The 23,666-nt window shown below is 40.4% G+C and overlaps 1 protein-coding gene across 2 annotated transcripts in view; it reads left to right on the top strand.

Annotated features, from left to right (window-relative positions):
• Window positions 1-14,590, top strand: part of LOC133606610 (actin nucleation-promoting factor WASL-like) — a 32,959-nt gene extending 18,369 nt beyond the window's left edge. The window contains exons 3-11 of one of the 2 annotated variants that reach the window (XM_061960719.2): window positions 1,637-1,723; window positions 2,454-2,550; window positions 7,808-7,831; window positions 9,839-10,022; window positions 10,085-10,127; window positions 12,340-12,493; window positions 12,975-13,489; window positions 13,546-13,651; window positions 13,713-14,590. In XM_061960719.2, coding sequence (XP_061816703.1) covers window positions 1,637-1,723; window positions 2,454-2,550; window positions 7,808-7,831; window positions 9,839-10,022; window positions 10,085-10,127; window positions 12,340-12,493; window positions 12,975-13,489; window positions 13,546-13,651; window positions 13,713-13,774 — 1,272 coding nt within the window. In that variant the 3' untranslated portion in view covers window positions 13,775-14,590. Of the gene's footprint in view, window positions 1-1,636; window positions 1,724-2,453; window positions 2,551-7,807; window positions 7,832-7,863; window positions 8,721-9,838; window positions 10,023-10,084; window positions 10,128-12,339; window positions 12,494-12,974; window positions 13,490-13,545; window positions 13,652-13,712 lie in introns of those variants that run through there. The other variant, XM_061960720.2, reaches the window with a different exon arrangement.
• The last annotated feature ends 9,076 nt before the right edge of the window (window positions 14,591-23,666 follow it).

Here is a 23,666-nt window from a genome sequence, read left to right as displayed (position 1 = left end):
AATGTCAGTTAACTTCCTTAGAACCAGTATTCTCGAAAATGTCAGCTAATTCTCAGGAAGTTAAAAGTTTAAAGACACTGAAGTGAACATTATCTTATGACCAAGTTGTGTTTAAATAACTAAAATAAATAGACACAGTTAAAAAAACTCAATCTTTGCATGTTTTGTGTCTTTTACACTACACTGCTAGTGTTTCTGGCAGGCATTGTGGAGTCGTAATCTGTTCTGCGGTTCTTGAACGCACCTTACAAACACCTCGCCCTGGTATTTTAAAATGATCACTCTGTCTACAAAAGCACAGCTTGTAGGTTCAATGTGCACAATTGATTCTTAATGGGAAAAGACATTGATGTCTCTTGTATTCAGTTAGCATTTAAGCTCATGAGCTCCTGTCAGTCCATGAGTTTATCAAAGAGCAGTTATCAATCACAGTTTTTCTATAATTTTATTTTAAAACTGTAATCACAGTTTCCCCTAAACTGCCAAGATACCTGTGGCAGTGGGGGCGTGGTTATGGGTGTGGTCACCATGATGTAATCGAGTTATTTGCATAATTTGCTATGATGATATGATTTTCTTTAAAAAGGCTAAAAAAAATGTACACATACATTTAAAACAAATCTGTTATTAATTAGTATTAACATAATGTTTTATCGTTTTGCCATGTTTTCATTTTTGTACAATGTACTTTGTTGAGATTTTTTCAAGTGTTTACAGACTTTTAATTATTTTTTGAATTAAAAACTACTAGCAACAAATCTAGCATCATCGTCTGGTGTTTTTATAGAATGTGCTCATGTTTAGAGACTTTACTCCTGTCCCTGGATGTCCCTGACGAAAGAGGCGAGCTGCAGCAAGCATGACAAAAATCACGTCCACATCGAATTATATTTATATAGCGCTTTTTCTCGAGTGACTCAAAGCGCTTTACAGAGTGAAACCTATTATGTACATCTTTAAGCCACCTGCTGGGATCAGGTGGAAAAAGTGTCTTGCACAAGGACAACGGAAGCAGGAATCAAACCTGGAACCCTTGAGCCACGCCGCCCAAAGTGTGAGCAGTCTTATTCAAATGCCAAAGTACTCCTTCAGGCCACGCCCCCTTTGATTGCATCTCCACCCAGTTAGCCATGTTGTAGTTTTTAATGCTTCCACAGCAAGTCTACTGACACATATAAGTTAGAACTCTGCGCTACTTTGTATTAGAAATGGCTACAGCAGAGGATGCATGTGCATGTACAAGCCAGTCTGCCCCACAACAACATGATACAGAAAAATAAGGAATTTTATTGACTACAATTCTGAATATGTAAATAATAAAAATGGCGGACTCGCAGAAAGCTCGGGTAAACACATCTATTATATATGCTGCCGTAACTAAGTCAACATATGTCCATAAAAGTCTCAAAATTCCAAATGGCTTGTTTGGAAAGATGTAAACGTTTTTTGTTTTTTTTAAATATCTCCGCCACGCCTCCATGGTTTGAATTTACATTTTCAGGAGTTACGGGGATCCTAAATACACAAAAACAGGTGACGAGCAGGGGTGGTTAAACCTGTCAAATGTGAGAAGAGTACTGACTTTGGTGAGGTACTGTGTACTCCAGGCTGACATGGTGTGTTTTTTTCTTCACAGGACGGCAAGATGCTGTTTGAACAGGAGCTTTACACCAATTTTGCCATCAACCTCCCCAGGACATACTTTATCACGTTTGCTGGGGATGTAAGTTCACACCTTGCATAGCTCACCACGTTGCTAAGTAGTGTTGTCTATTTATAGGACGATTCCAAGCAGTTTACCTTCATCATAAAGTTATTAAAACAAAAATACGCCCTCCTTGTTCATAATGGAAACCAGTTTTGAATGTCTAACAAAAGACAGTTTGCGATGAGGTCTTTTACTTTTTAAGTACTGTAAAATTACCAACTTGCCTCACAGCATCAGCTGCAGGAATGTATTAAGCATGTCTTATGTCTTAATCAAGACACCTTAGATTTGTGCCACAGTTGACTCGCGACTGCTCATGGAGCCTGCGCCACTACAACCTGCTCAGTGGCCTAGTGGTTAGAGTGTCCGCCCTGAGATCGGTAGGTTGTGAGTTCAAACTCCGGCCGAGTCATACCAAAGACTATAAAAATGGGACCCATTACCTCCCTGCTTGGCACTCAGCATCAAGGGTTGGAATTGGAGGTTAAATCACCAAAAATGATTCCCGGGCGCGGCCACCGCTGCTGCCCACTGCTCCTCTCACCTCCCAGGGGATGAACAAGGGAATGGGTCAAATGCAGAGGACAAATTTCACCACACCTAGTGTGTGTGTGACAATCATTGGTACTTTAACTTTACTTTAATGAGTGCATTTAAAGTAACTCTGTTTTTGTTTTTACTATACTACAAGGATTGATGTCGTGCCTTTTGTTTTCATATTCATTCCTGTGCTCTTTTCCCACAGACGACACAAGTGGGCTTGAACTTTGCTAGCGAGGAGGAGGCCAAGCGTTTCCGAGGCCACATTCTGGAACTTGTGGGCAAAAGACAAAGAAAAACTGGTACCGACTTCCTCCTGCCGCCTCACCCACTCTACCTTTGCATTTCTTCTTCATGCGTTGTTTTATAATCATGTTGCCACTAGTACATTGCATCTGCTGTTAGGGTGTGCCAAGTGTGGCCTGGGTTTCAGTTCAGCTCTAAATAAGCATCCTGCAACCCATTGAAACACCTTAATTCGATTGTGTTCATGTTTTGAAAAGTCAAATTAACACACCTGGATTATGCGATTAAAAACCATAGAGTGGGTGTGTGTGGCCAGAGGGGACCCTTCGTATCGCGCATGCACCAGTCTCAACGCGCGGGATACAACTCGGAAGCAGATACCATTCAGTAAAAACATAGCAACAATTGTAATGAAGAGGAGACTGTTTATTTGCCTCACAAATAAAAAGAACAGAACATTTTGAAGTACGGTACATCGATAGGAGAAAAAAGAAGTACAATTTATTTAAGAAGATAGCTAAGGAAATGGAGATTGTCGGCTTAATTTGGACTCCTGAACGATACAATTGAGATGGAAGAGAAGCGGGTATATTACAAGACAAATAAAGCATACACAAACCGTACACATAACTCTTTGTTCCACACAACTGGCAAGCTAGTCCAAAACAATATCCACCTTCATCTGGAACATTATCGGCCTCCGGATTTGAAGCGTAACTGCACTTTTTTAGAATTTTGCGTATCGTTCACAATCATTAAACAAGACATGACGACGGATGGATTTTTTTTAATGCATTCTAAATATTAAATAAACGTAAATAAAAGTCCACTTATAGCGGAGCCAATGGGAGCTCATCAATTTCTCCCATAAAATCCAATAAATAACCATTCAAAAAGCGCTAACAATACTCCATTTACATTTCGTGACTTGAATATTAACCAAGTATTGGTGATATTTTTATTATAAGCGCTAACAGACAAATTATATATTTATAGCGGCGCCATAATCACTTCTGTGTCTCCCCATGTTTATATCATTGAGTGGTCTGTTTCCTCGCTTCCTTGCTCCTTGGAAGTTTATTGTAGAGCGTTTGTATTTAATATTTAGAATGCATTAAAAAAAATTGTCGTCATGTCTTTCTTTCATAATGATTGTGAACGATATGCAAAATTCCCCCCAAAAAGTGCAGTTCCCCTTTAAAACTCCTTCCATCAATCCACAGAGCATTATGAATGAAGTCCGAGACATTCTTAAGTTTTGTTTCCATAATTCGCTGTCCGAAAATAGCTTAGAAAAATCTCTATCTTGCCAGTCTTTCTTTGTTCAGACCTACGTCCGCTCCGAGGCCTTATTGGTAGTAGCGTCATGTTTGTGGCGCAATCTACGATAATTTCTTGATTGATTCTTGCTATTCAACATCAGCATAGCCATTAAAGGCAAATATTTGGAATATGTGCCGATATTACAGCATACATCAGGTACAACAGAGCTAGGCTGATTACTTTTAAGGAGCCGAAGATGCCTGGTGTGACGTCATAGGTCAACCGTAAAAGCAGTACATTAATGTGCGCTAAAAAGAAAATAAGCGCCCCCCTGTGTACAGGAGGCACACGGCGTATGACCGATGGTCACATTAGAGTGTGTGCGTGGACACTGGGACTTCACATTTAGGTGTGAAATTACAAAAAAAATAATTATTTGAGAAATCAGACAAATTTACAGTAGAGCATGGAAAAGTAGTGACCCTGTTTAAAACAAGCTTTTTTTAAGGCTTTTTTTTAGACACAAATCAGAGTGAGAATAAACCTAAATGAATCCCTGTTGGATTTTTATTAGCTGCTTAGCAGGTCTTTGTTGACTCTGCTCTATTGATCGCCATTATCTTAAGATTATCATAACTTCCTGTTTTGTGTGCCAACAACCTTGAGATACTTATTTTCCAGCCTATTGCCAGGTCGCCAGTGTGTGTGAGTGACAGGAAGTAAAGCTCGGACTCATTTGTGTGCCTTTTGTTTATTTAGATTATAGATTTGTCATCCATGAGTGAGTTCGGCTGATACCGATCACATGTATTAACTGTAAGGATATAATATATTTATGGTGAGTGCTATCAGTAGTGTAACAATATCAAATAGAGGTGTAACGGTTTTGTAGATACCGCAGTATTACGGTTTCAAAATCTGCTTCATATTGCCGTGACGTGTGATGTTAACATACGAAAACTTGGTGTGTAGTTTTTTTCTAGATATTTTACTTTGGCGGGTCTGAAAATAAACGACAACTCCCAGAATCCTTTGCACGCGAGTCCGCAATGTGGGGGTGTGGAGCGAAAGAGAAAGTGGGAAGTAAAGTGTGTTTCACTTTGTATCAGATAGAGGAATTGTTTTTTTCTTAAATTCTGTTCGTAACTTTTTAAGTTATGTTGCTAACAAACAGACAAACAAACCCTTGCGAAAACATAACCTCCGTGGCGGAATAAAGCCCGCCACGTTCTTCTCGAGTGTTCCAAGCCAAAACAGTTGGTCAAGGCACGGGAAAGTAACGGCTGGACACCGAACTGCTCGATAAGCTGCTCGAAAAACACATATAACTTTCTTTTTTATGCATTCTTACTAGTACAGTAAATAATCACTTGCAAAAGTGAGCTAACAATGGAGGTAATGGTTTTTGCGCTATTCCGCCTATAATGCGCTCCAAACAAACATCCAAAAACCTCCATCACCATTTTATATACACACTGTAAGTATATATGTAATGTAACAGGCACATTCATAATAACATGTAATATTTAGGTATTTTGCTTATTTTAGGCATACAGATGCAGATTAATTTCACAGATGCATTACAGCGTTTATTTCCTTCAACAATAACAACTACCACTAATCATGGCAGACTTCATCAGAGACGTTTACTACATTGGAACAAATGATGATCCAGAACCTTATATTTTTTATACTTGAATATACGTAGGATGAGCTACAAGTTTTAAAAGCTGAGTGATAAGCAGATCCAGCAAGTACTAATATTGCGAAGTGCTGAACAAGAAATACAAACTACGAACATAATAAAACCTCTATGGAAGTATTATTGTAGAAAAATTATTTGCAAATGTTTATCTTAATCTGTGCGCTTGTAATCCAATTTGTGTGCGTGTGTACTAATTTGTGTGTCTGTATATCAGAGTGCGTGTAATCAGATCCGTGTACGTGTGGCTTTAAGTTGTCTGTCTGTGCCTAATCAGAAAGAACCCTCGATAGGCTGTCTAATTACACATGACTTTTGCCACACTTATGCCATGTAAGATTTGAGCGTGCGCATCCAGATTCGTAAGCGTGTAATACAACTTGTGCGTGCGCATTCAGAATTGCGTGCATGTAACACAATCTGCGTGTGCGTATCTGAGGTGTGCCTACATTTAACCAACCACGGAAGACACCACACAGCTTAAACCAATAAGAAACAACTTACAGCTGAGGTGTGTGAAAGAGAGACGCCAAGACCCGCCTTACGTTGTTTCTAATTGGTTTAAATTGTGAGTGTCTTCTGTGGTTGGTTAAATAGGCACAGTGGCTTATTGGTTATTATTGGTTATTGGATATTTCGAGCTGTCTGTACAGCGATTTGAACGTGTAAAAAGGGTTGTACGTCTGTAACTCCCCCTGGTCTTTGTGTTATACTCACCACTAATCGGCGCCTTGCAGCCACTGATCAAGTTATTCTGCGTTGAAGTCAACAACGATAGGCCACACTCTTAACACTTGCTCAGAGCTGCCAAGTTTCACGATTTGAGCGGGACAGACGGGCAAATTTAACCCTTTCACACGCAACACGGCACCCTTGACATTTGTCATGCTTATATTCCTCATTCACTACTCCAATTATTTTCATAATAATAAACTTCGGTTTTCGCAGTTTGCCGTTGTTTGAGATACTCTGATTGATTGATCGAAATAACCAACTAACTCTGGAAAACACTACGCAATTTAAAACACTACGCAATTTAAACCAATCAGAAACAACGTAAGACGGGTCTTGGCGTCACGCACCTTAGCTGTATGTTGTTTCTGACTGGTTTAACATGCACGTGAATTGGATTACACACGCACAAATTGAGATACACGTTTGTAAATAATTTTGCTACAATAATAACTTCATACTGCTCTCATTACTATGCAGATTGATTAGATTTTTATATTTTACCGTTTAGATAAAGAATTTATCATAATCCTCACGCAGGTTTAAAAAAAAAAAGATGGAAGCAAGCAAGCATCTTTTCGTGTCTGTCTTGCCATCTCCAGGTCTAAGTTAAATGTCAAATTTAACCAACTACTCGGTGTATGCCCACAGCCTCCTACTATACAAGTATACAAGTGAGAGGCATGATTTATAATCTACAAATAACTTTCACCAACTCCGAGGCGATGCAGCAGCTCACCGCTCAATATGTCAATAGCTGCATAAGATAGCGAACTCTCTGTGATCACGGCCCCGCAAAAAGTAGTTATTAGGTGTTAACACTTGTAAAAACAATATCACCAATACTTTGTTAATATGCAGGTGACGACATGTAAATGGAGTATTGTTGGCGGTTTTTGGAAGTTTTACAGGGCTTTGTAGGTGCAATAGAGTACTGTCATTAGTTTTTTTGTTAGCCACCTCGTACTTGCCGTATACTACAAGTTAGAATGCATTAAAAAAGACACGTGGTCTTGTCTTACTTAAGGATTGTGAATGATATACAAAATTCCAAAAGTTCCAGTTCAGATTGAGTTAATTCGTCATATGTTCTATGCATTGTTTTCTGCATAAAAAAACGATAGTTATTCTATATCAAATGTGTTAATATTTATGTGTGTCTGGAACAGATTAGTTGGATTTACATTTTTTCTTGTGGAAAAATTAGTTTGGTTTTTGCAAAATTTGTTTATTGTTGGATGCATTCATCACCATTGTCAGTCTGCAATGATTCAGCGGGTAAAAGCAGTTGTAAAAGGCCCAGTGTCCTAAAGGGGGCACTATAGGCTCAGTAAGTCACATAATACAATATCTGAAATGCACAAATGTTCTTCTTGGATCTCTCGTTTAAAACTCTCTGCTTTGGGATCTTCTCTTCTGTCCCCTTTGGAGAACTCACAACATTCTTTTCATTGCCTAATAGCCCAGAATATTTCGCTTCTCTTCACCTGGACTCTTCCCACACTTTCTAATGGATGTAACTTTTCACAGAGGCTTCCTTCCTCTGCCTTCTGGCGCTCTCTCACACTTTCTCGCCAAGCTGAAGTTGTAACCATTTGGTTTGTCTGTGTTCACAGAGAAGAGACGCGAGCCTCCAAATGGTATGTTGTGCACTCTTTCCTGTCCCTTAACTTGACAAATTAATTTAGAGTTTTTGTAACTGTTTTCATGAGCAAAGGTTTAATCTTGGATTAGGCATGCATGGAGTTTACATAAAATCCAGAGCTAAATCCTGCAATAATATGACAGGATTAAAGTGGCAGTGTGTGTGTGGTTTGATGGAGAAAAAGGAGGAGCTAACCAGTGGAAGTGGGTGGAGAAATGGGAGCATGGAGACAATCCAAGCGTCATGATCTTAGCTGTGGAAAGGGAAAAAGTGTGTTTTATAAGGACAGACGCGGCAGGGAGTGTACCCTCTCAGCTCAGACAGCATCCACTCTTATCCAGATGTCTGAGGAGGGTCTTAAGGGCTAAATCCAAGTCCACCACACTTTGGCTTCATTCCTACGTGGACCTGCTTGGGTAGGGTCTCCTGGACAGAGAAGACAGAAGCATGTGGATTCTTTCTCCACCTGAAGCCATTCCTCATTTGTGTGTTGAGTGAGCGTTCTCCAGCTGCGATGATGTTCTGCACCACTTTCCTCTCCGCTCCCTCCGAAGACCTGACATGCGAAGGCGGCGGCGGAGCTTCAACTGGAGGAGGAGGCTTAGGCCCTGCGAGCTGCTTGTCGTCCTTGCACTGCCTGGTTCTCCCTCAAGATGAACTTTACTCCAATCTCTCCCAGAGCGACGCATCCGCTGCCCGTCGACTCTCGGTTTACTCCCAAGTGCGAGCTCGCAGTTTTATCGGCGATATGCTGCTGGAAGGCAGCCGATGTCGGGATAGAGATGGCGGGGGGATTTGGGACAACGTGGGGAGGAGACGCAGTCGATCCGCTTCGCCTTTACCCAGCAAAACAATTAAAAGTCCTTTTAGCAAGAGTGTGAAAGGTATGTGCCACCTTTGGGATCGCTACAGGAATCCACTTGTTGCTGATTTACCGTATTCTTCCGGTCTGAAAGTAGAAAAATGATTTGTTCATATATTAGCTGCATCGACCTATAAGCCGCAGATATATACTGGTATGTTGGGAAATGAGATATTTACATAGAATGATTTTGTAAATGATTATTTACATACCTTAATTGTTTTCAAACGGTGCTTGTAACATAGCAGTAAAACGACTGATCAAACAAAACAGAAAAGTAATTGATGACTTTATTCATCCTTTATGAGATGACTAAGATGTTCTTATTTTTTAGTTAGGTTCAATATGTTGACCAGAAGTCTTATTCTTTGTACTTTGTAAACATTTTGAGTTTGAAAAATTTCCTGAAGTAAATCATTTTAGTACATTGTTTGATTTCTTTGATTAATCCATTCCATAATTTAGGTGTAGGAGTAGGGTTCAAAGCTTGGGAAAAAAGTAGTGGCTTATAGTCCGGAAAACACGGTACAACTTTTACATCAAATATGTTTACCACAAGTGCACTAATAGGCTATTTCTCACCTGTTTTTGGCTTCCCTAAATTACTTACAGTGGTACTTCAGTTCTCCTTTTGTAATCTGTTACAAAAGATCCAACAAAGCTTGAATCCTACGAAAACAAAGCCATTTTTACCATAGGAAATAATACAAATCCAATTCATCTGGCACCCAAAAATTTTACAAAACACATTTTGTGGAGAATAATCATAGTTTTACATGCAGAAAATAATTGATAAATGAACATTTGCCATCAAATTTACCTTTATTGAAGCCCCTTTTGTACTTTGTTGAGTTATTTCTTGAATTCAGTAGTGTTTATTTCCTTCTTGGTCTCATGGTGCATTGTTTTTGCAGTAGCACTTAATTTATAAAAAAAAAAAAAAAAAAAAAAAAGCACAGACTGAATCACAATGTTTGGTTACTTGATTCCGTGGTAAAAAGGACAGTCAATGTTTGTTTCTGTATGATATCCAAGACAGTATATGAAAACCAAAGCAAAATATGGAAAAGTGAGGTACCAATGTATGTTAAAGTAAACAGCATGTCCTTTAGATTTAATTTGTAATGATCCCCCCCACAGGTCCCTCGCTGCCCATGGCCACTGTGGACATCAAAAACCCAGAGATCAGCAACATTCAGCGTTTCCATAGTAATACCCAGGTGAACAACTTAATGCACTCCACCTTCCCCAAGCGGGAGAAGAAAGTCAGAGGCAAAAAGAAGAGGCTGACCAAGGCAGACATCGGCACACCCAGCAACTTTCAGTGAGTTCTAGCATTTTAAGTGAACACATCACCTGCTTACTCGTTTTTCTGCTCTGTCACAGACACATTGGACACGTAGGCTGGGATCCAAACACAGGCTTTGACGTAAGTGAAACAAAGTATTCATTTGGAATGGAATCAAGATTTCCGTGTCAATCAGACTCACACTTTTCTGAAGTTAACCCTCGGCTCACAAATTAATCTTCACTGCAAAACCACAGTCATCGTCAGTGCGGTTATACAAGAAGATTTTTTTGGGGGGTGGGAGGAGGACCTGTGTTCTGCGTAATCCTTGGGCCTGTTCCAACATTGCATCCTCTGTGATTGCACTGCCCGGCGAGTATGAGATTATGGAGGACAAGCACGAAAAAGATTCAGATTTAGTTTAAAAAGCTCAGTGGGTGATGTCATTCAAATTAATTGTTTCTTGTCTTTTAGTCCAAAATGAGCATATATTAAGAAATTGTTTAGGTTAATGGTGAATTTAGTCTTAAATTACATTGATACGCCACATTTGCATAGTTCAACATGTCTAAAAAGGAGTAGGAGGAAGCAGTTTATTTAATGTAACATCGATTACTGATTGTTTTTTTCACTTCTTGTCTTTAACATGTTACACTTTTCTAATAGTGAGAGAAAAGAATCAGACCCTCCGATGTTGTGATGACGCCAGTTTACACAGTATTTGTCTGTGTGCAGCACTCAAACGCACACGCCAACTGCCGTTCTAGCCTACAGCTAAAGTAGCTGGCATCTGTTTCATTAACAGCAAACCTTCAGGTCAAACATCGCCGTAACACTTGGTGTAGCTGTTATTCGGAAGCCAGTAGCCTTCAAAATAAAGGCGAGACAGTAAAAAATCACAGTTGTACTACAGTCACATGTGTGAAAATGCCAGTAGAAGTGAGGACCGACAAAGATCTGGTCTTGTAAAGGACACAGAAACTATACATTTTTCTTTCCTTGCTTCTTTCTGGCTGAAGCCGACAAAAGAATACCTGCGTCACCAACTGGAAATGGAGAAAAATGAAGGTACAAGTGCAAGGATAAATGTTCGTTGAACAAAATATCAAATAATTTACAGTAATAATAAAGTATAAATGCATTTCTTAATATTTCCACACTTTACAATCATTTGAGTGACATAAAACACTTAACATGTTGCTGAAATCACAACAATCAAAATACAATCCCGCAAAACCTAGGTGGGACTGAAGAATGGCAGGAAGTCATATTAAAAGAAATGGAAAAAAAAAACTATATTAAAGATAAAGGAAAGAAAAAATTGCTATATCAATAAATAAAAGCCTGACAGTATACATCTACATAGAAATTTGTACATGCAGGATGTGGACTAAACATTAACGTAGAATTATTACTTATGTCAATGTTAGAAGTTGACCTTATGCACTTGAAATATACGCTCATGCGTATATTTACAATATGCACCTGTGCATTACCTTGTATTCCTTTTAACATTAAAGAAAATAAAACAAGAAAAAAGGAAAATATATATGTCAACTTACAACAAAGAATAACTTTATGGACAATGTTTAGCCTGGAACAGAAAATATATAAAGTGCATCAACTTACCCAAAATAAAAAATAAAAAAATACTTATAACTATAAACATGTTTTGACTGACTTGAACCATTTAATACTGAAAAATAAAATAAATAAAACAATTTGTATATTGTATAGATGTCTGGCTAAAAGAAAACTGAAAAGTATATGAACAAGAAAACAATGATTTTTTTTTTTAGCTATCTCAAAAAATAGCTTTTTTTTTTTTTAATCAAAATGAGGAAGTCAGGATAAATGGCCACAACGAGGACGTTTTGTAGTGCACAGCTTTTTGAAGCATGATACTGATAAAGCACGTTCCAAGGCGGAAGGCAGGGTACACCCTGGACAAGTCGTCAGCAGATACAATATATAATATAGTATGACAAACACCATAAACAAATGAATTTAATTTTTAATAGTAATTAATGCAGTAATGACAATGATCGTTATTACATTATAATTAAAAGCATATTAATAAAGAATAATAAGATTTACCTCTGTTGTCACCATTACCATCAACTCAAATGTAACAATACTCTACATAAATTACATAAATAAATGGATTACAAGAGAAAGGAGAGAGAAAAAAGGGAGCAAACTATAATCATCCGTCCATCCAATTTTAACCGCTTGCAATAGCTTCCAATGCCACCCATCACCGCTAGGGGGCATCATCGCTCTGTTTATAAACAAGCCACCAATGTCACATAAGCTCATCATAATACTGTGATGCTTGGATTTCTGCTGACAGTTAAATAACTTGGACCCCGAACTGAAGAACCTCTTCGACATGTGCGGCATCTCCGAGGCGCAACTTAAAGACAAAGAAACCTCCAAGGTTATCTATGAATTCATCGAGAAGAAAGGAGGGGTGGAAGCTGTAAAAAATGAGCTAAGGAGACAAGGTAAAGTTCACCGGCCACTTCATCTTGGATGACTTGTGTAGTTAGCGCAAACTTAAAATGGAAATGATGGTGGTTTTATTCCCAAGTGTGCACACATGCCAATTAGATTGTAGCACAGGTGTGAAATGCACTGTACTTTACCTGCAGTTTACAAATTGTTCCAGTTTGTTAGTCACCCAAGCTGGGAGTTTTTGTGGGTGTTTGGTGTGCTTCATCTTGGTGTCAGCTGCTGTTTCTCTGCCAGCAAATGTCACACCCCTAAAAGTTAGTGCGTGATAATAATAGTACTGGTATGGTTTATTTGTTTCTGACCAACAAGTTCCATGAAGGAACGTCACATGATTACATTTGCACAATTCAACATGTCTAAAAGGGAGTAGAGAGAAACAGATCTTATTTACTTTAGTACTGATAAAAAACATTTTGTTTACTTACATTTTGCCTTCATAATGTCGGTTAATGGGACTTTTTTTCTCCTCAGCTCCCCCACCCCCTCCATCCAGAGGTGGACCGCCGCCCCCTCCCCCACACCACACCTCGGCCCCTCCGCCCCCGCCGCCCGCCCGCGGCAGAGGCGCTCCGCCGCCCCCTCCACCCTCCAGAGCCCCCTTCTCTGCGCCGCCGCCCCCGCCTCCGTCCCGGCCGGGCATGATCTCTCCCCCGCCACCTCCGCCAAGCCGGGGCTTCCTGCCGCCGCCCCCGCCGCCAGCCCACTCCTCCACCCTCGCGCCACCTCCCCCACCACCTCCCATGACGACGTCCATTCCATTCGGCACCGGAGCACCGCCGCCTCCTCCGCCGCCACCTCCTGGACCACCTCCACCTGGCATGTCCATGGAGGCTAACGGAGGCGACAGCGGGGGCAAGTCGGCCTTGCTGAGTCAGATCCGGGAAGGCACCCAGCTGAAGAAGATGGAGCAGAAAGAGCGGCCCGTCTCCAACGTTGGACGAGACGCGCTCCTGGATCAAATCCGACAAGGAATCCAACTTAAAGTTGTGAGTTTTTCACTTCACCAAACTGCAAAATGGCCTCTAACCTTCCTTCTCTTCAGAGGGACGATAATGACTCGCCTCCGTCGTCCATGGCGCCCTCGGCCGGCATTGTGGGCGCTCTGATGGAGGTGATGCAGAAGAGGAGCAAGGCCATTCACTCATCAGGTAATGAACTCTGGGAAATCAGCACAACTCCACAGGATTCTGATACACTTCTTTTTCACAGATGAGGACGAGGATGATGAAGACGATGAGGACTTTGAAGACGAGGACGAGTGGGATGACTAGTCATGTTTTTAGATAATTATGACACTTAAATCTTTAATTTGAAATTACAAAAATGTAAATGTTCTATCAATTTGCTGTATATTTTTGTTGCCTTTATGCTTCTTCTTTTTGTATTAATCTGTGCAATACCTCATTTAATCATATCCGTTTTGTACTGTCCTCCATCAGTGGCTCGTCTCTCACCACACATTCCCTGCATCCTGTCTCTCTCATCGTCCCAACGATAGCGTGCAGTTTTGACGTCAAGCTTACATTTTTGTTATTAGAGGCCTCCGTGGAGCGGGGGGGGGAGAAAAAGAAAAAGCTATTTTCGTACCCTAATTGTGGTTTATTTTTGACAAATCTAAAGATCCTAGTTTAGCACTCATATTTTCTTTGAAAAAGTAAGAGAATATTTAGCCACATCTGATGTCCTGTGTAAATTTGCCCCAGATTGTTCTATTTTTCTTGTTTTTGCACAGAAAGACTTGCTGCATTTTCAGGTCTGTCTCCTATGAATGCTTTAAGAGATGAGAAAGAGGAGTTTTGCGGTGGTATATTGATGGTTCACACTTACTTTCTTTAAATAAACTGACAATGTTATATTAATAAGTGACGTTTTTGACAGAGTAACGATATACAGTATACCATTGAAACTCTCGAGGCACTTGGACAGAAAACCTTCATTGTTTAGCAAATAACACTACATTCAAGTGGAGTCACTGCAGAGTTTGTTTTACCTTTTTTTTTTTACTTTACAATATCAAGTATTGAAAATATTTGTTGGAATCGGGTCATTGATGTAAAATTTGAGGAATAAAGACATTTTTAGTTGTACACCTCCTGAGTTACTGGACTAAAACTGAAACATGTATTTTGTTTTGTACATATTCAAGTTCCATCCATACATCAATTTTTCTCCCACTTGTCCCTTTCGTGGGGGCTGGAGCCTATCCCAGCTGCTCGGGCGGAAGGCAGGGTAACCCTGGACAAGTCGCCGCCTCATCGCAGGGCCTTGATGACTTAAAGGGGCTGTTTGCAACTTGCTGACACTTAAATAGTTTTCTAAGCAAAACATATAACAACATTGGCTACCCAATGTTACCGTGGGGCGGTAAAGCTCGGTTGGTAGAGCGGCCGTGCCAGCAACTTGAGGGTTCGATCCCCTGCCGTTGTGTCCTTGGGCAAGACACTTTACCCAGCTGCTCCCAGTGCCACCCACACTGGTTTAAATGTAACTTAGATATTGGGTTCCACAATGTAAAGCGCTTTGAGTCACTTGAGAAAAAGCGCTATATACATGTAATTCACTTCACTTCACCGTTTGTGGTTTAACAGAACATATTGATTTCAAAACTGTCTATATTTTTCAGAAATATTAAATTTGTGTAAGCAAAGTACCGGCCGGAATAAAATGATTGGTGTTTACGTGGTCACTCACCCTGTCTCGTCAACACGTACACGCACGCTGGAAGTACAGCACAAAAAAACAGTCGAAGCGAAGCAACTAACAATTTGCAGTTATGTTGTTATGATAGAATAGGGCAGGGCCGACATCCGGGCAACTGAGCTACATACGGGTTCTTCGAGCCATAGCAACCTGACTGGCGTTGAAAACAAACCGTCGCCATTACTCTTTAACCTGTCGACCTGCGCTGATTAAACCCGTCATTCTGCCTCCAAAATGCCAAAAAACTGTGTTGTTTTTGGTTGTGCAAACCACAACTGGAAACAGAGAAAACAAAGGTTGTATTTTGTTCTGCCAAAGCGTGCTAAAAGCCCACAGAGACGAGACAAATGGCTCGCAGCTTTACACCGGGAAAACGAGGACGGTTCTCACTGGAGTCCCCCAAAATCCCGGGTCGTGTGTTCGGATCACTTCGTTTCTGGTAAATATAAGGAACAAAAATCCACCTTCTTAACCACAACTTGGCTATACCGTCCATGCTAATGTTGAACCCGTTGAATTTTTACTGAATAACGTTCGACAGCTGAAGTTGTTGTTGTTGCACAACAATAACATACGGTATAAAGGCTATTTTCGAAAACCGGTTTCATTTAAATTTGCACTTAACGGTTGGGTTTTTAAAAACCAATAAACCCTATAATTTTCATGTTGCCATTTAATCAACTTTTCAAGACAGTCGTAAAATGCTGTCTGCAAGTCTCCTTTGTTGTAATCAAATATTACTTGTAGTTGTAGCCCTCAAATCTCTCTGTTAAGGTGTTTGAGCTTATTGGAGTTCTTTTCTGCTTGTACATGAATGACACTTTCATCGAGTCTGTTCAACGTCCTCTCACACGAGGAGACTTTATTATTATTCTTCTTCTTGAACATAACACACAACACCAGAGCGCCCCAAGTGGGGAACATGCGCTATAACAGCCAACCTATACAACAAGTACTACACAGAGTAAGAGCGCAGATCAATCTTAACACCCCCACTCGCTATTAGCTCACTGTGTTAAACCAATTTGTAAACATCGTACACTTTTGTTTTAACATATTGACAGCCATCAAGTCCTTGTCCTGATGTACCTTTTAGGTATCTGAATACATGTTTCACTGTATTCCAATGTTCCATAGTAGGTTCATTAAAGTGTTGAGATAGTTTACTCACAACAAAGCTTATGTCAGGTCGAGTGCATGTTGATAAGTAAATTAAACTTCCCACTGCTTCTCTGTACTGTCTTGGTTGTTTCAACTTTTCAGCATTTTCTGCGTAATCAAGTTTTGGTTCACAAGGAGTCTCTCTTGGTTTACAATTTTCCATATCAAACCTTTGTAAAACCCTTTTCACATATCTCTCTTGTGACATTTTGACTAGTCCATTTGTTTGTTCAAAGTCTATTCCTAAGAAATGTTTTAGGATTCCCAAATCCTTCATTTTGAATCTCTGAGTTAACATTCTTTTTACATCCTGCATTGATTTTTCACTTGAAGCAGCTAAAATAAGTTCATCTACCCAAATAATAAGTATTACCTTTTGACCATATTTTTCTCTTGTGTACACACAATGATCTGCTTCATTTTGCACAAAGTCATTTTCACATAAATGGGTGTGTAACACTGTATTCCAGTTTCTGCCCGACTGTTTGAGTCCATACAATGATTTGTTCAGTTTACATACCAGTTTTTCACCAGTGTTAGAGTTTTTCTCGTATCCTTGTGGTTGTTCTAAATAGATTTCACAGTCTATGGGTGCGTGCAGATACGCGGTCTTCACGTCCATCTGATGTAAGATTAGGTCCTCCTGTGCCACCTTCTGCATGAGAATTCTTACACTTAACATGTCAGCTGTCGGTGAAAACGTCTCTTCGTAATCAGTTCCTACTTTCTGGTCGTATCCTTTGGCAACAAATCTCGCCTTATATTTATTAGATCCATCTGTGTCTGTTTTGAGTGCATAAACCCACTTTGCTTTTAAAGCTCGCTTACCTGGTGGTAAGTCAGTCAACTGGAATGTGTCATTTTCCACTAGTGAGTTCATCTCCTCATCCATGGCGTTTTTCCAGTGCATTGACTTGGATGATAACACGGCTTTCTGATAAGTTTCTGGAATGTCACAAACTGCTCGATAACAGAAATCAACGCATGTTTGTAATCTGTCCAATGAATCATCAGTCTCAAAATCTTGTAAATAAGCTGGCTTTTGTTTTATCCTGAATGGATTCTTTCTGATTTCTGTTTCGGCATTTGCCGCTGACTGTTCCACATCTTCCTGCTCATTTAAATCCTCAGTTTTGTTTTCAGGTTGAACTCTGTCCTCATCCTTCTGGTCACTGTCACAGACTGCATTGTCTCTATTTCCAATGTCATGTCCTGCGTATGGCTCCAAAGTTTGTGTCTCTCTCTCTACACTTGTTTTGGTTGCGAATCTCACCAATCTGATCTTTTGGACCTTTTCCATTTCTGGATAATATACAAGGAAGGCTGGGCTGTTTTTATCATATCCTATGAAAATGCCCTGCTCACTTTTGGAGTCTAGTTTTCCTTTTTCTTGTTTGTAACTAAAACATGTAGACCCAAACTTTTGCATTTGTGACACATTTGGTACTTTTCCTGTAAGTAACTCATATGCTGTTTTCTTTGTCTAACATGAGCTGCTGTTTGAATGGCATAGTTCCACAAATAGTTTGGTAGTTTGCTTTCTATCAGTAAGCATCTAGCCATGTCAAACAGTGTTCGCCATTCTCTCTCTGCTGTGCCATTTTGGTGTGGCGAATAAGGCGCTGACGTCTCATGTCTTATTTTGTTCTTTGTTAGTAACATTTGGAACTCTCTGTTTGTAAACTCAGTGCCGTTGTCTGAACGTATACACTTCACATCTCCATAGGGTGCTACATCTGCTAAGAACTTTTCTGTTGCAGCTACTGCATCACTTTTTGACTTAAGAAAATATACTAATACAGCACCTGAATAGTCATCTGTGAAACATTGTGCGTATTTGTGTCCTTCTATGCTCTCAGTTTTCATTGGCCCTGCTAGGTCTGTATGGATTAACTCCAGGGGTTTATTTGCTTTAGCATCTAGCTCCCTATTTCTCGTTTGGGTAAACTTGCCTTTTGTACATATTTCACACATCTGATTTGGCTTAACAACATTTCCCTTAATTACCATACCTTTGACCACAGTTTGGAGTTTGATTACATCATCATAGTTGCAGTGCCCTAGAATCTCGTGCCATGGGACGGCGTGGCGCAGTGGAAGAATGGCCGTGCGCGACCCGAGGGTCCCTGGTTCAATCCCCACCTAGTACCAACCTCGTCATGTCCGTTGTGTCCTGAGCAAGACACTTCACCCTTGCTCCTGATGGGTGCTGGTTAGCGCCTTGCATGGCAGCTCCCTCCATCAGTGTGTGAATGGGTAAATGTGGAAGTAGTGTCAAAGCGCTTTGAGTACCTTGAAGGTAGAAAAGCGCTATACAAGTACAACCCATTTATCATTTATCATTTATGTTTGTACGTCATGACAAACTTTACACTGATCTTCATTTGCATCAACAGTTGGTAGATAATATAGCTTCTCATTTTCGTTTATGTTAAATCTGTTACCATCTTTAGTGATCATGTGGCTCTCTCCTTTCTTGAAAGTTATGGTTGCTCCTCCGTCAGCTGCTCTTGCCACTGAAAAGATGTTGTGGGGATATGAGGGCATGTACAGAGCATTTCGTAGTTGTGCCCTGTGCTGTCGTCCATCGCTGTCCACTAGATGTATCGTTGCTGTTCCTCTTCCTTGGGCCATTCCACTGCATCTTGTCCCATCAGCTAGTTCCACTGAATGAGTCTCTGGTTGAAAAGTGTTGTCAAAGCTTGTAAAGTTATTTACATCATTTACCATAATGCCTTTCATCTTTATTTTGGGTGCTGACTCATTTTCTTCTTGTGCCGCTTTGAAGAGGTAATCATTGGATTGTTCATCCGTAACCTTTCTGACATTGTCTCGTTTATCTTTCTTTTTGCATATGGTTTCTTGGTGTGTGTTGCTCTTACAAAAGTTGCACCACACTTTTCGGATACACATTCTTGCTCTGTGTCCTTTTAATCCACATTTAAAACATGTCAGATCTCCATCTTCACTTCTACTTTTAGTGCTGCTGGTGTACTTCTTCTGGATATTTCTATCCTGTTTTGTGAACGTTTTCATCACATTGTCTGTTGGCTCAGCAGTACTAATTTTCTCTGACTCTTCGTAAATACGTAATCTTCTTTTGAAATCTGTAAATGTCACATTGTCTTCATTTTGCGTTACATGTACAGCTAATGGCTTGTAAGAGTCAGGTAGGCCTCCAAAAATCATGGCTATGATCAGACTATCACTGAGAGTCTCACCGGCATCACGAAGTGCTGTAATCAGGTTTTCTGCTCTGATGATGTAGTCCGTAGTTGACTCTCTGTCTGCGTTCCGTAGTTTTGTCAAGGACGTGTACAGGTTGATTATTCGTGGCTTGCTTTTTCCTGAGTAATGGTCCCTCAGTATTTTCAGTGCTTTCCTGCCATCGTATGCAGCATCATGTCTTATTAAAGACAAGCTTTTATCATCGATCAACCTGATGAGCTCTGCATAGCAGTCTGGATTCTTTATTCTGTCCGCTGCTGCTTGCTCTTCTCCTACTGGTTCATTTAGAACAGTGTCTTTCAACTTTAAAATATGTAAGTGTCCCAAAAATCTTGCTTCCCAAAGGTCATACTTGCTTTCGGATCCATCAAAGTACAGTTGCGGTGATACTGCTCCAGTAGTACGAGCCGCCATATTTGTTTAAGCTCCGCACTTTAGCGCTATGCTATGCTAATTAGCTCAAACTTTACCGCGGTTACTTCTTCTTCGAGGGTACACGCTACTTTATTGGCTAAAGTCACTTTTATGCTCCGTGTAATACTTCACGTTTGCAATACCTTTATCCTTGGTCAAGCAGTTTTCCTCTGTTAGCTCAAGTCCACACCTGCAAACTTTCTTGGCTTCTCTGTCCGTGCGTCGACTCAACGCTACCTGGCCTTGTTTGCTTGAGTTGGCTGGAATCTCTGGGGTTCCTGGGCCCATAACCTGTTAAGGTGTTTGAGCTTATTGGAGTTCTTTTCTGCTTGTACATGAATGACACTTTCATCGAGTCTGTTCAACGTCCTCTCACACGAGGAGACTTTATTATTCTTCTTCTTCTTGAACATAACACACAACACCAGAGCGCCCCAAGTGGGGAACATGCGCTATAACAGCCAACCTATACAACAAGTACTACACAGAGTAAGAGCACAGATCAATCTTAACACTCTCAATATTTTTTCATTTTTTCCCTCTCAGGACGACCTGTAAAGAATCCCATGCACCCTGATTATGCACCATCCATCTTACCTCACCTGCCACAGAGTGGAAAGAAGGCATCCCATAGGATGGACAGTTACGAGCGACATCAACTAACAACTTCAAAGCGTGAATTGGCAGCAGAGAACTCAAAAAGTACAAAGAAACACTGTGGGAAACGACTACCTTTCAGTGATCTAACGGAAAGGACAAATGAGGGATAGGTTGATTGGCAACACTAAATTGGCCCTAGTGTGTGAATGTGAGTGTGAATGTTGTCTGTCTATCTGTGTTGGCCCTGCGATGAGGTGGCGACTTGTCCAGGGTGTACCCCGCCTTCCGCCCGATTGTAGCTGAGATAGGCTCCAGTGCCCCCCGCAACCCCAAAAGGGAATAAGCGGTAGAAAATGGATGGATGGATGGAGTGTGAAAACATTGAGCCTGCTGCAATCAATAACATGTTGACTGAGCTGCTGAGAGAAGAGTCAACCCAGCCTGATGAGTGAAAACGCCTGTAATTTTAAATAAATAATTCAGTTAAAAAAAGGAACAGTAATTCAGCAAATAATAAATCATAATACTGAACTGAATTTGAATGAGCTCTCTACAGATATAATAAATATACAGATACTGGTAGCCACCGTGTCATCCTTATTATCATTTATCAACATACCTTGGGTGATTTAACAATTTTTATGTGATTTATTCGTTATATAACAACCGAAGTTAACAACCGACCTGGTGCGCTTGTGAGGTAGACATAAAGATTTCCAAATTCCATAACAGGTGTTGTGCCGGAAAACGCACCCCTGCCATAATATGCACCCCCTGACGCGGGAGCGCGCTTACGTCACTCGGTTGCGTCACTCGTCTCGAAAAGTATATCTGAACTCGGCTGTTGGCTGAAATCGCCTCTTTTAAATCGCCTCTTTCGGCATAAAAAAGTACATAAAGTGAAATAATCCAAGTTTTCTTTACTTGTGCTTTACTTGTGGATGAATTAAAAATTGTGAGCCTTTAATGATTTCGCCGTCATTCAAGTGGCTGAAATCGCCTCTTTCGGCATAATAAAGTACATAAAGTGAAATTATCCTTACTTGTGGATGGATTCCAAATTGTGAGCCTTTAATGATTTCGCCGTCATTAGATCAGATAAGGCGAAAACAATAACCAATTAATATTGGAATATTTGCTGTCCCGAAAATGTAGTATTGTCTAATTGACAGCTATACTGTAAAGAATATGTACACCAAAGTAAACCTCTATATGTACTTTTTTAGAGACATCAAGGAGAACGAATGTTTGCTGCTTCATTCGACGTGGTGTCATGATCCAATACTCGTATTTTAAAAATATGACATTTTCTTTAACTTTAATTGGAGCTCATGGGTGGATGGATGAATAAATAAATGAATGCATCTGATATCTACCTTTGATTTGGTTTTAAGAAGTTTCAAATTGAACATTCACAAATAACGATACCAAAAGTACCCGAAGTACCAGAGGCGGAGTTATGGGGGGGTGCATTACCCACCTGCCACAGAATGCACCCCCCATCTATCTCTGGCTAGGAAGGTCCTAGAGACATGAAACTCACCCTGGTTACTCATCATAGCCCCCCGGGTATACACTGAAAACCATGTGATGATCAGACTATCAGAAGTGGAGTTATGGGGGGGTGCATTACCCACCTGCCACAGAATGCACCCCCCATCTATCTCTGGCTAGAAAGGTCCTAGAGACATGAAACTCACCCTGGTTACTCATCATAGCCCCCCGGGTATACACTGAAAACCATGTGATGATCGGACTACCAGAAGTGGAGTTATGGGGGGGTGCATTACCCACCTGCCACAGAATGCACCCCCCATCTATCTCTGGCTAGGAAGGTCCTAGAGACATGAAACTTACCCTGGTTACTCATCATAGCCCCCGCAGTATACATTGAAAACCATGTGAAAATTGGACTACCAGAAGTGGAGTTATGGGGGGGTGCATTACCGGATCCGGCCCGTGGGCCGTAGTTTGGGGACCCCTGCTCCAGGTAATACAAGACAGTCTTGATTTGAAGAATTTGAAAATTGGTTGACTGCTTAACATATTGCTTTACTTTAACACATTTAAAAACAGATTTTTTTCTCGGTAAATGATGACGTATTTCAAATGAGGTTTGCCACTAACATTTTTAAACCATAAAAAATATTGATGGCACAGATTAAATCAAATAATCAGGACTGCCTAATACTACTGGAGTTTATTTTAATTTCAGCAAGATATTTGAAGAAATTCGAGAGTGAATATTGATGCATACTCTTTTTCGGAACAGATGATCTCAGCAAGGTCTGTCACAGCTGTGGGATGGAGGAGAGCGATAACCCTCAATGGGTACGTTTTCACTGTGCAATACAGTCAGGCTGTGAAATAGCAGGGAGTAGATAACATCATTATTGTAGTAAAATGGAAAATGTATTTTGGTGACAATGCATAATGCGTATGAGTTCAAACAGTGTACCTTCTGTTTTAATGTGTTTGTGTACAAATTGGTTGAATGATAAAGAGGTAAAAAAATAAAAAATTGTAATAAGCCCTACAAATGTTAGTGAAACCAACAAATACGGAACAGTTTACTGAACTCTTCCATGACCTACTCCCTCATTTCATTCAGAAGCTGGAAAAAGGTCTCAGTCCATTTCATGTGTAGTATGAGCAAGTGGATTCTGTGGCTGTGAAGTCTCGATATGGAGCTGTAACAGTGATAATGATGAATTATTTAAATTCAGAATTTATATACATTTAATGGCCCAACTTATCTGCCTCCTCACCTCCATCCTCCTCCCCCACCTTAGATCTGCTGTGAGATCTGTGATAGGTGGTTTCACCACGAGTGTGTCCTGAGGCCAGATGTGAATGGGGATTACCTGTGCCCTGCGTGTTCATGATGAGGGATGGAGTGTTGGAAGTATTAAACTATATTTATGTTATCCTCTTCTGCCCAATATATAATAATATCTCTGTTTATAGATGTATAGTTTTTTATGAGGAGTTACATTTTATTACAAAAAAGTGTTCTATTTTGAGTCAGTTAAGCTAGAACTAGCCAGCGATAGTCTGCGG

The sequence above is a fragment of the Nerophis lumbriciformis genome, linkage group LG05, assembly GCF_033978685.3.
Source record: "Nerophis lumbriciformis linkage group LG05, RoL_Nlum_v2.1, whole genome shotgun sequence".
NCBI classification, from domain to species: Eukaryota; Metazoa; Chordata; class Actinopteri; order Syngnathiformes; family Syngnathidae; genus Nerophis; species Nerophis lumbriciformis.
The sequence above is the reverse complement of the archived record's forward strand: the minus strand, read 5'-3'. Positions and strand labels throughout refer to the sequence as shown.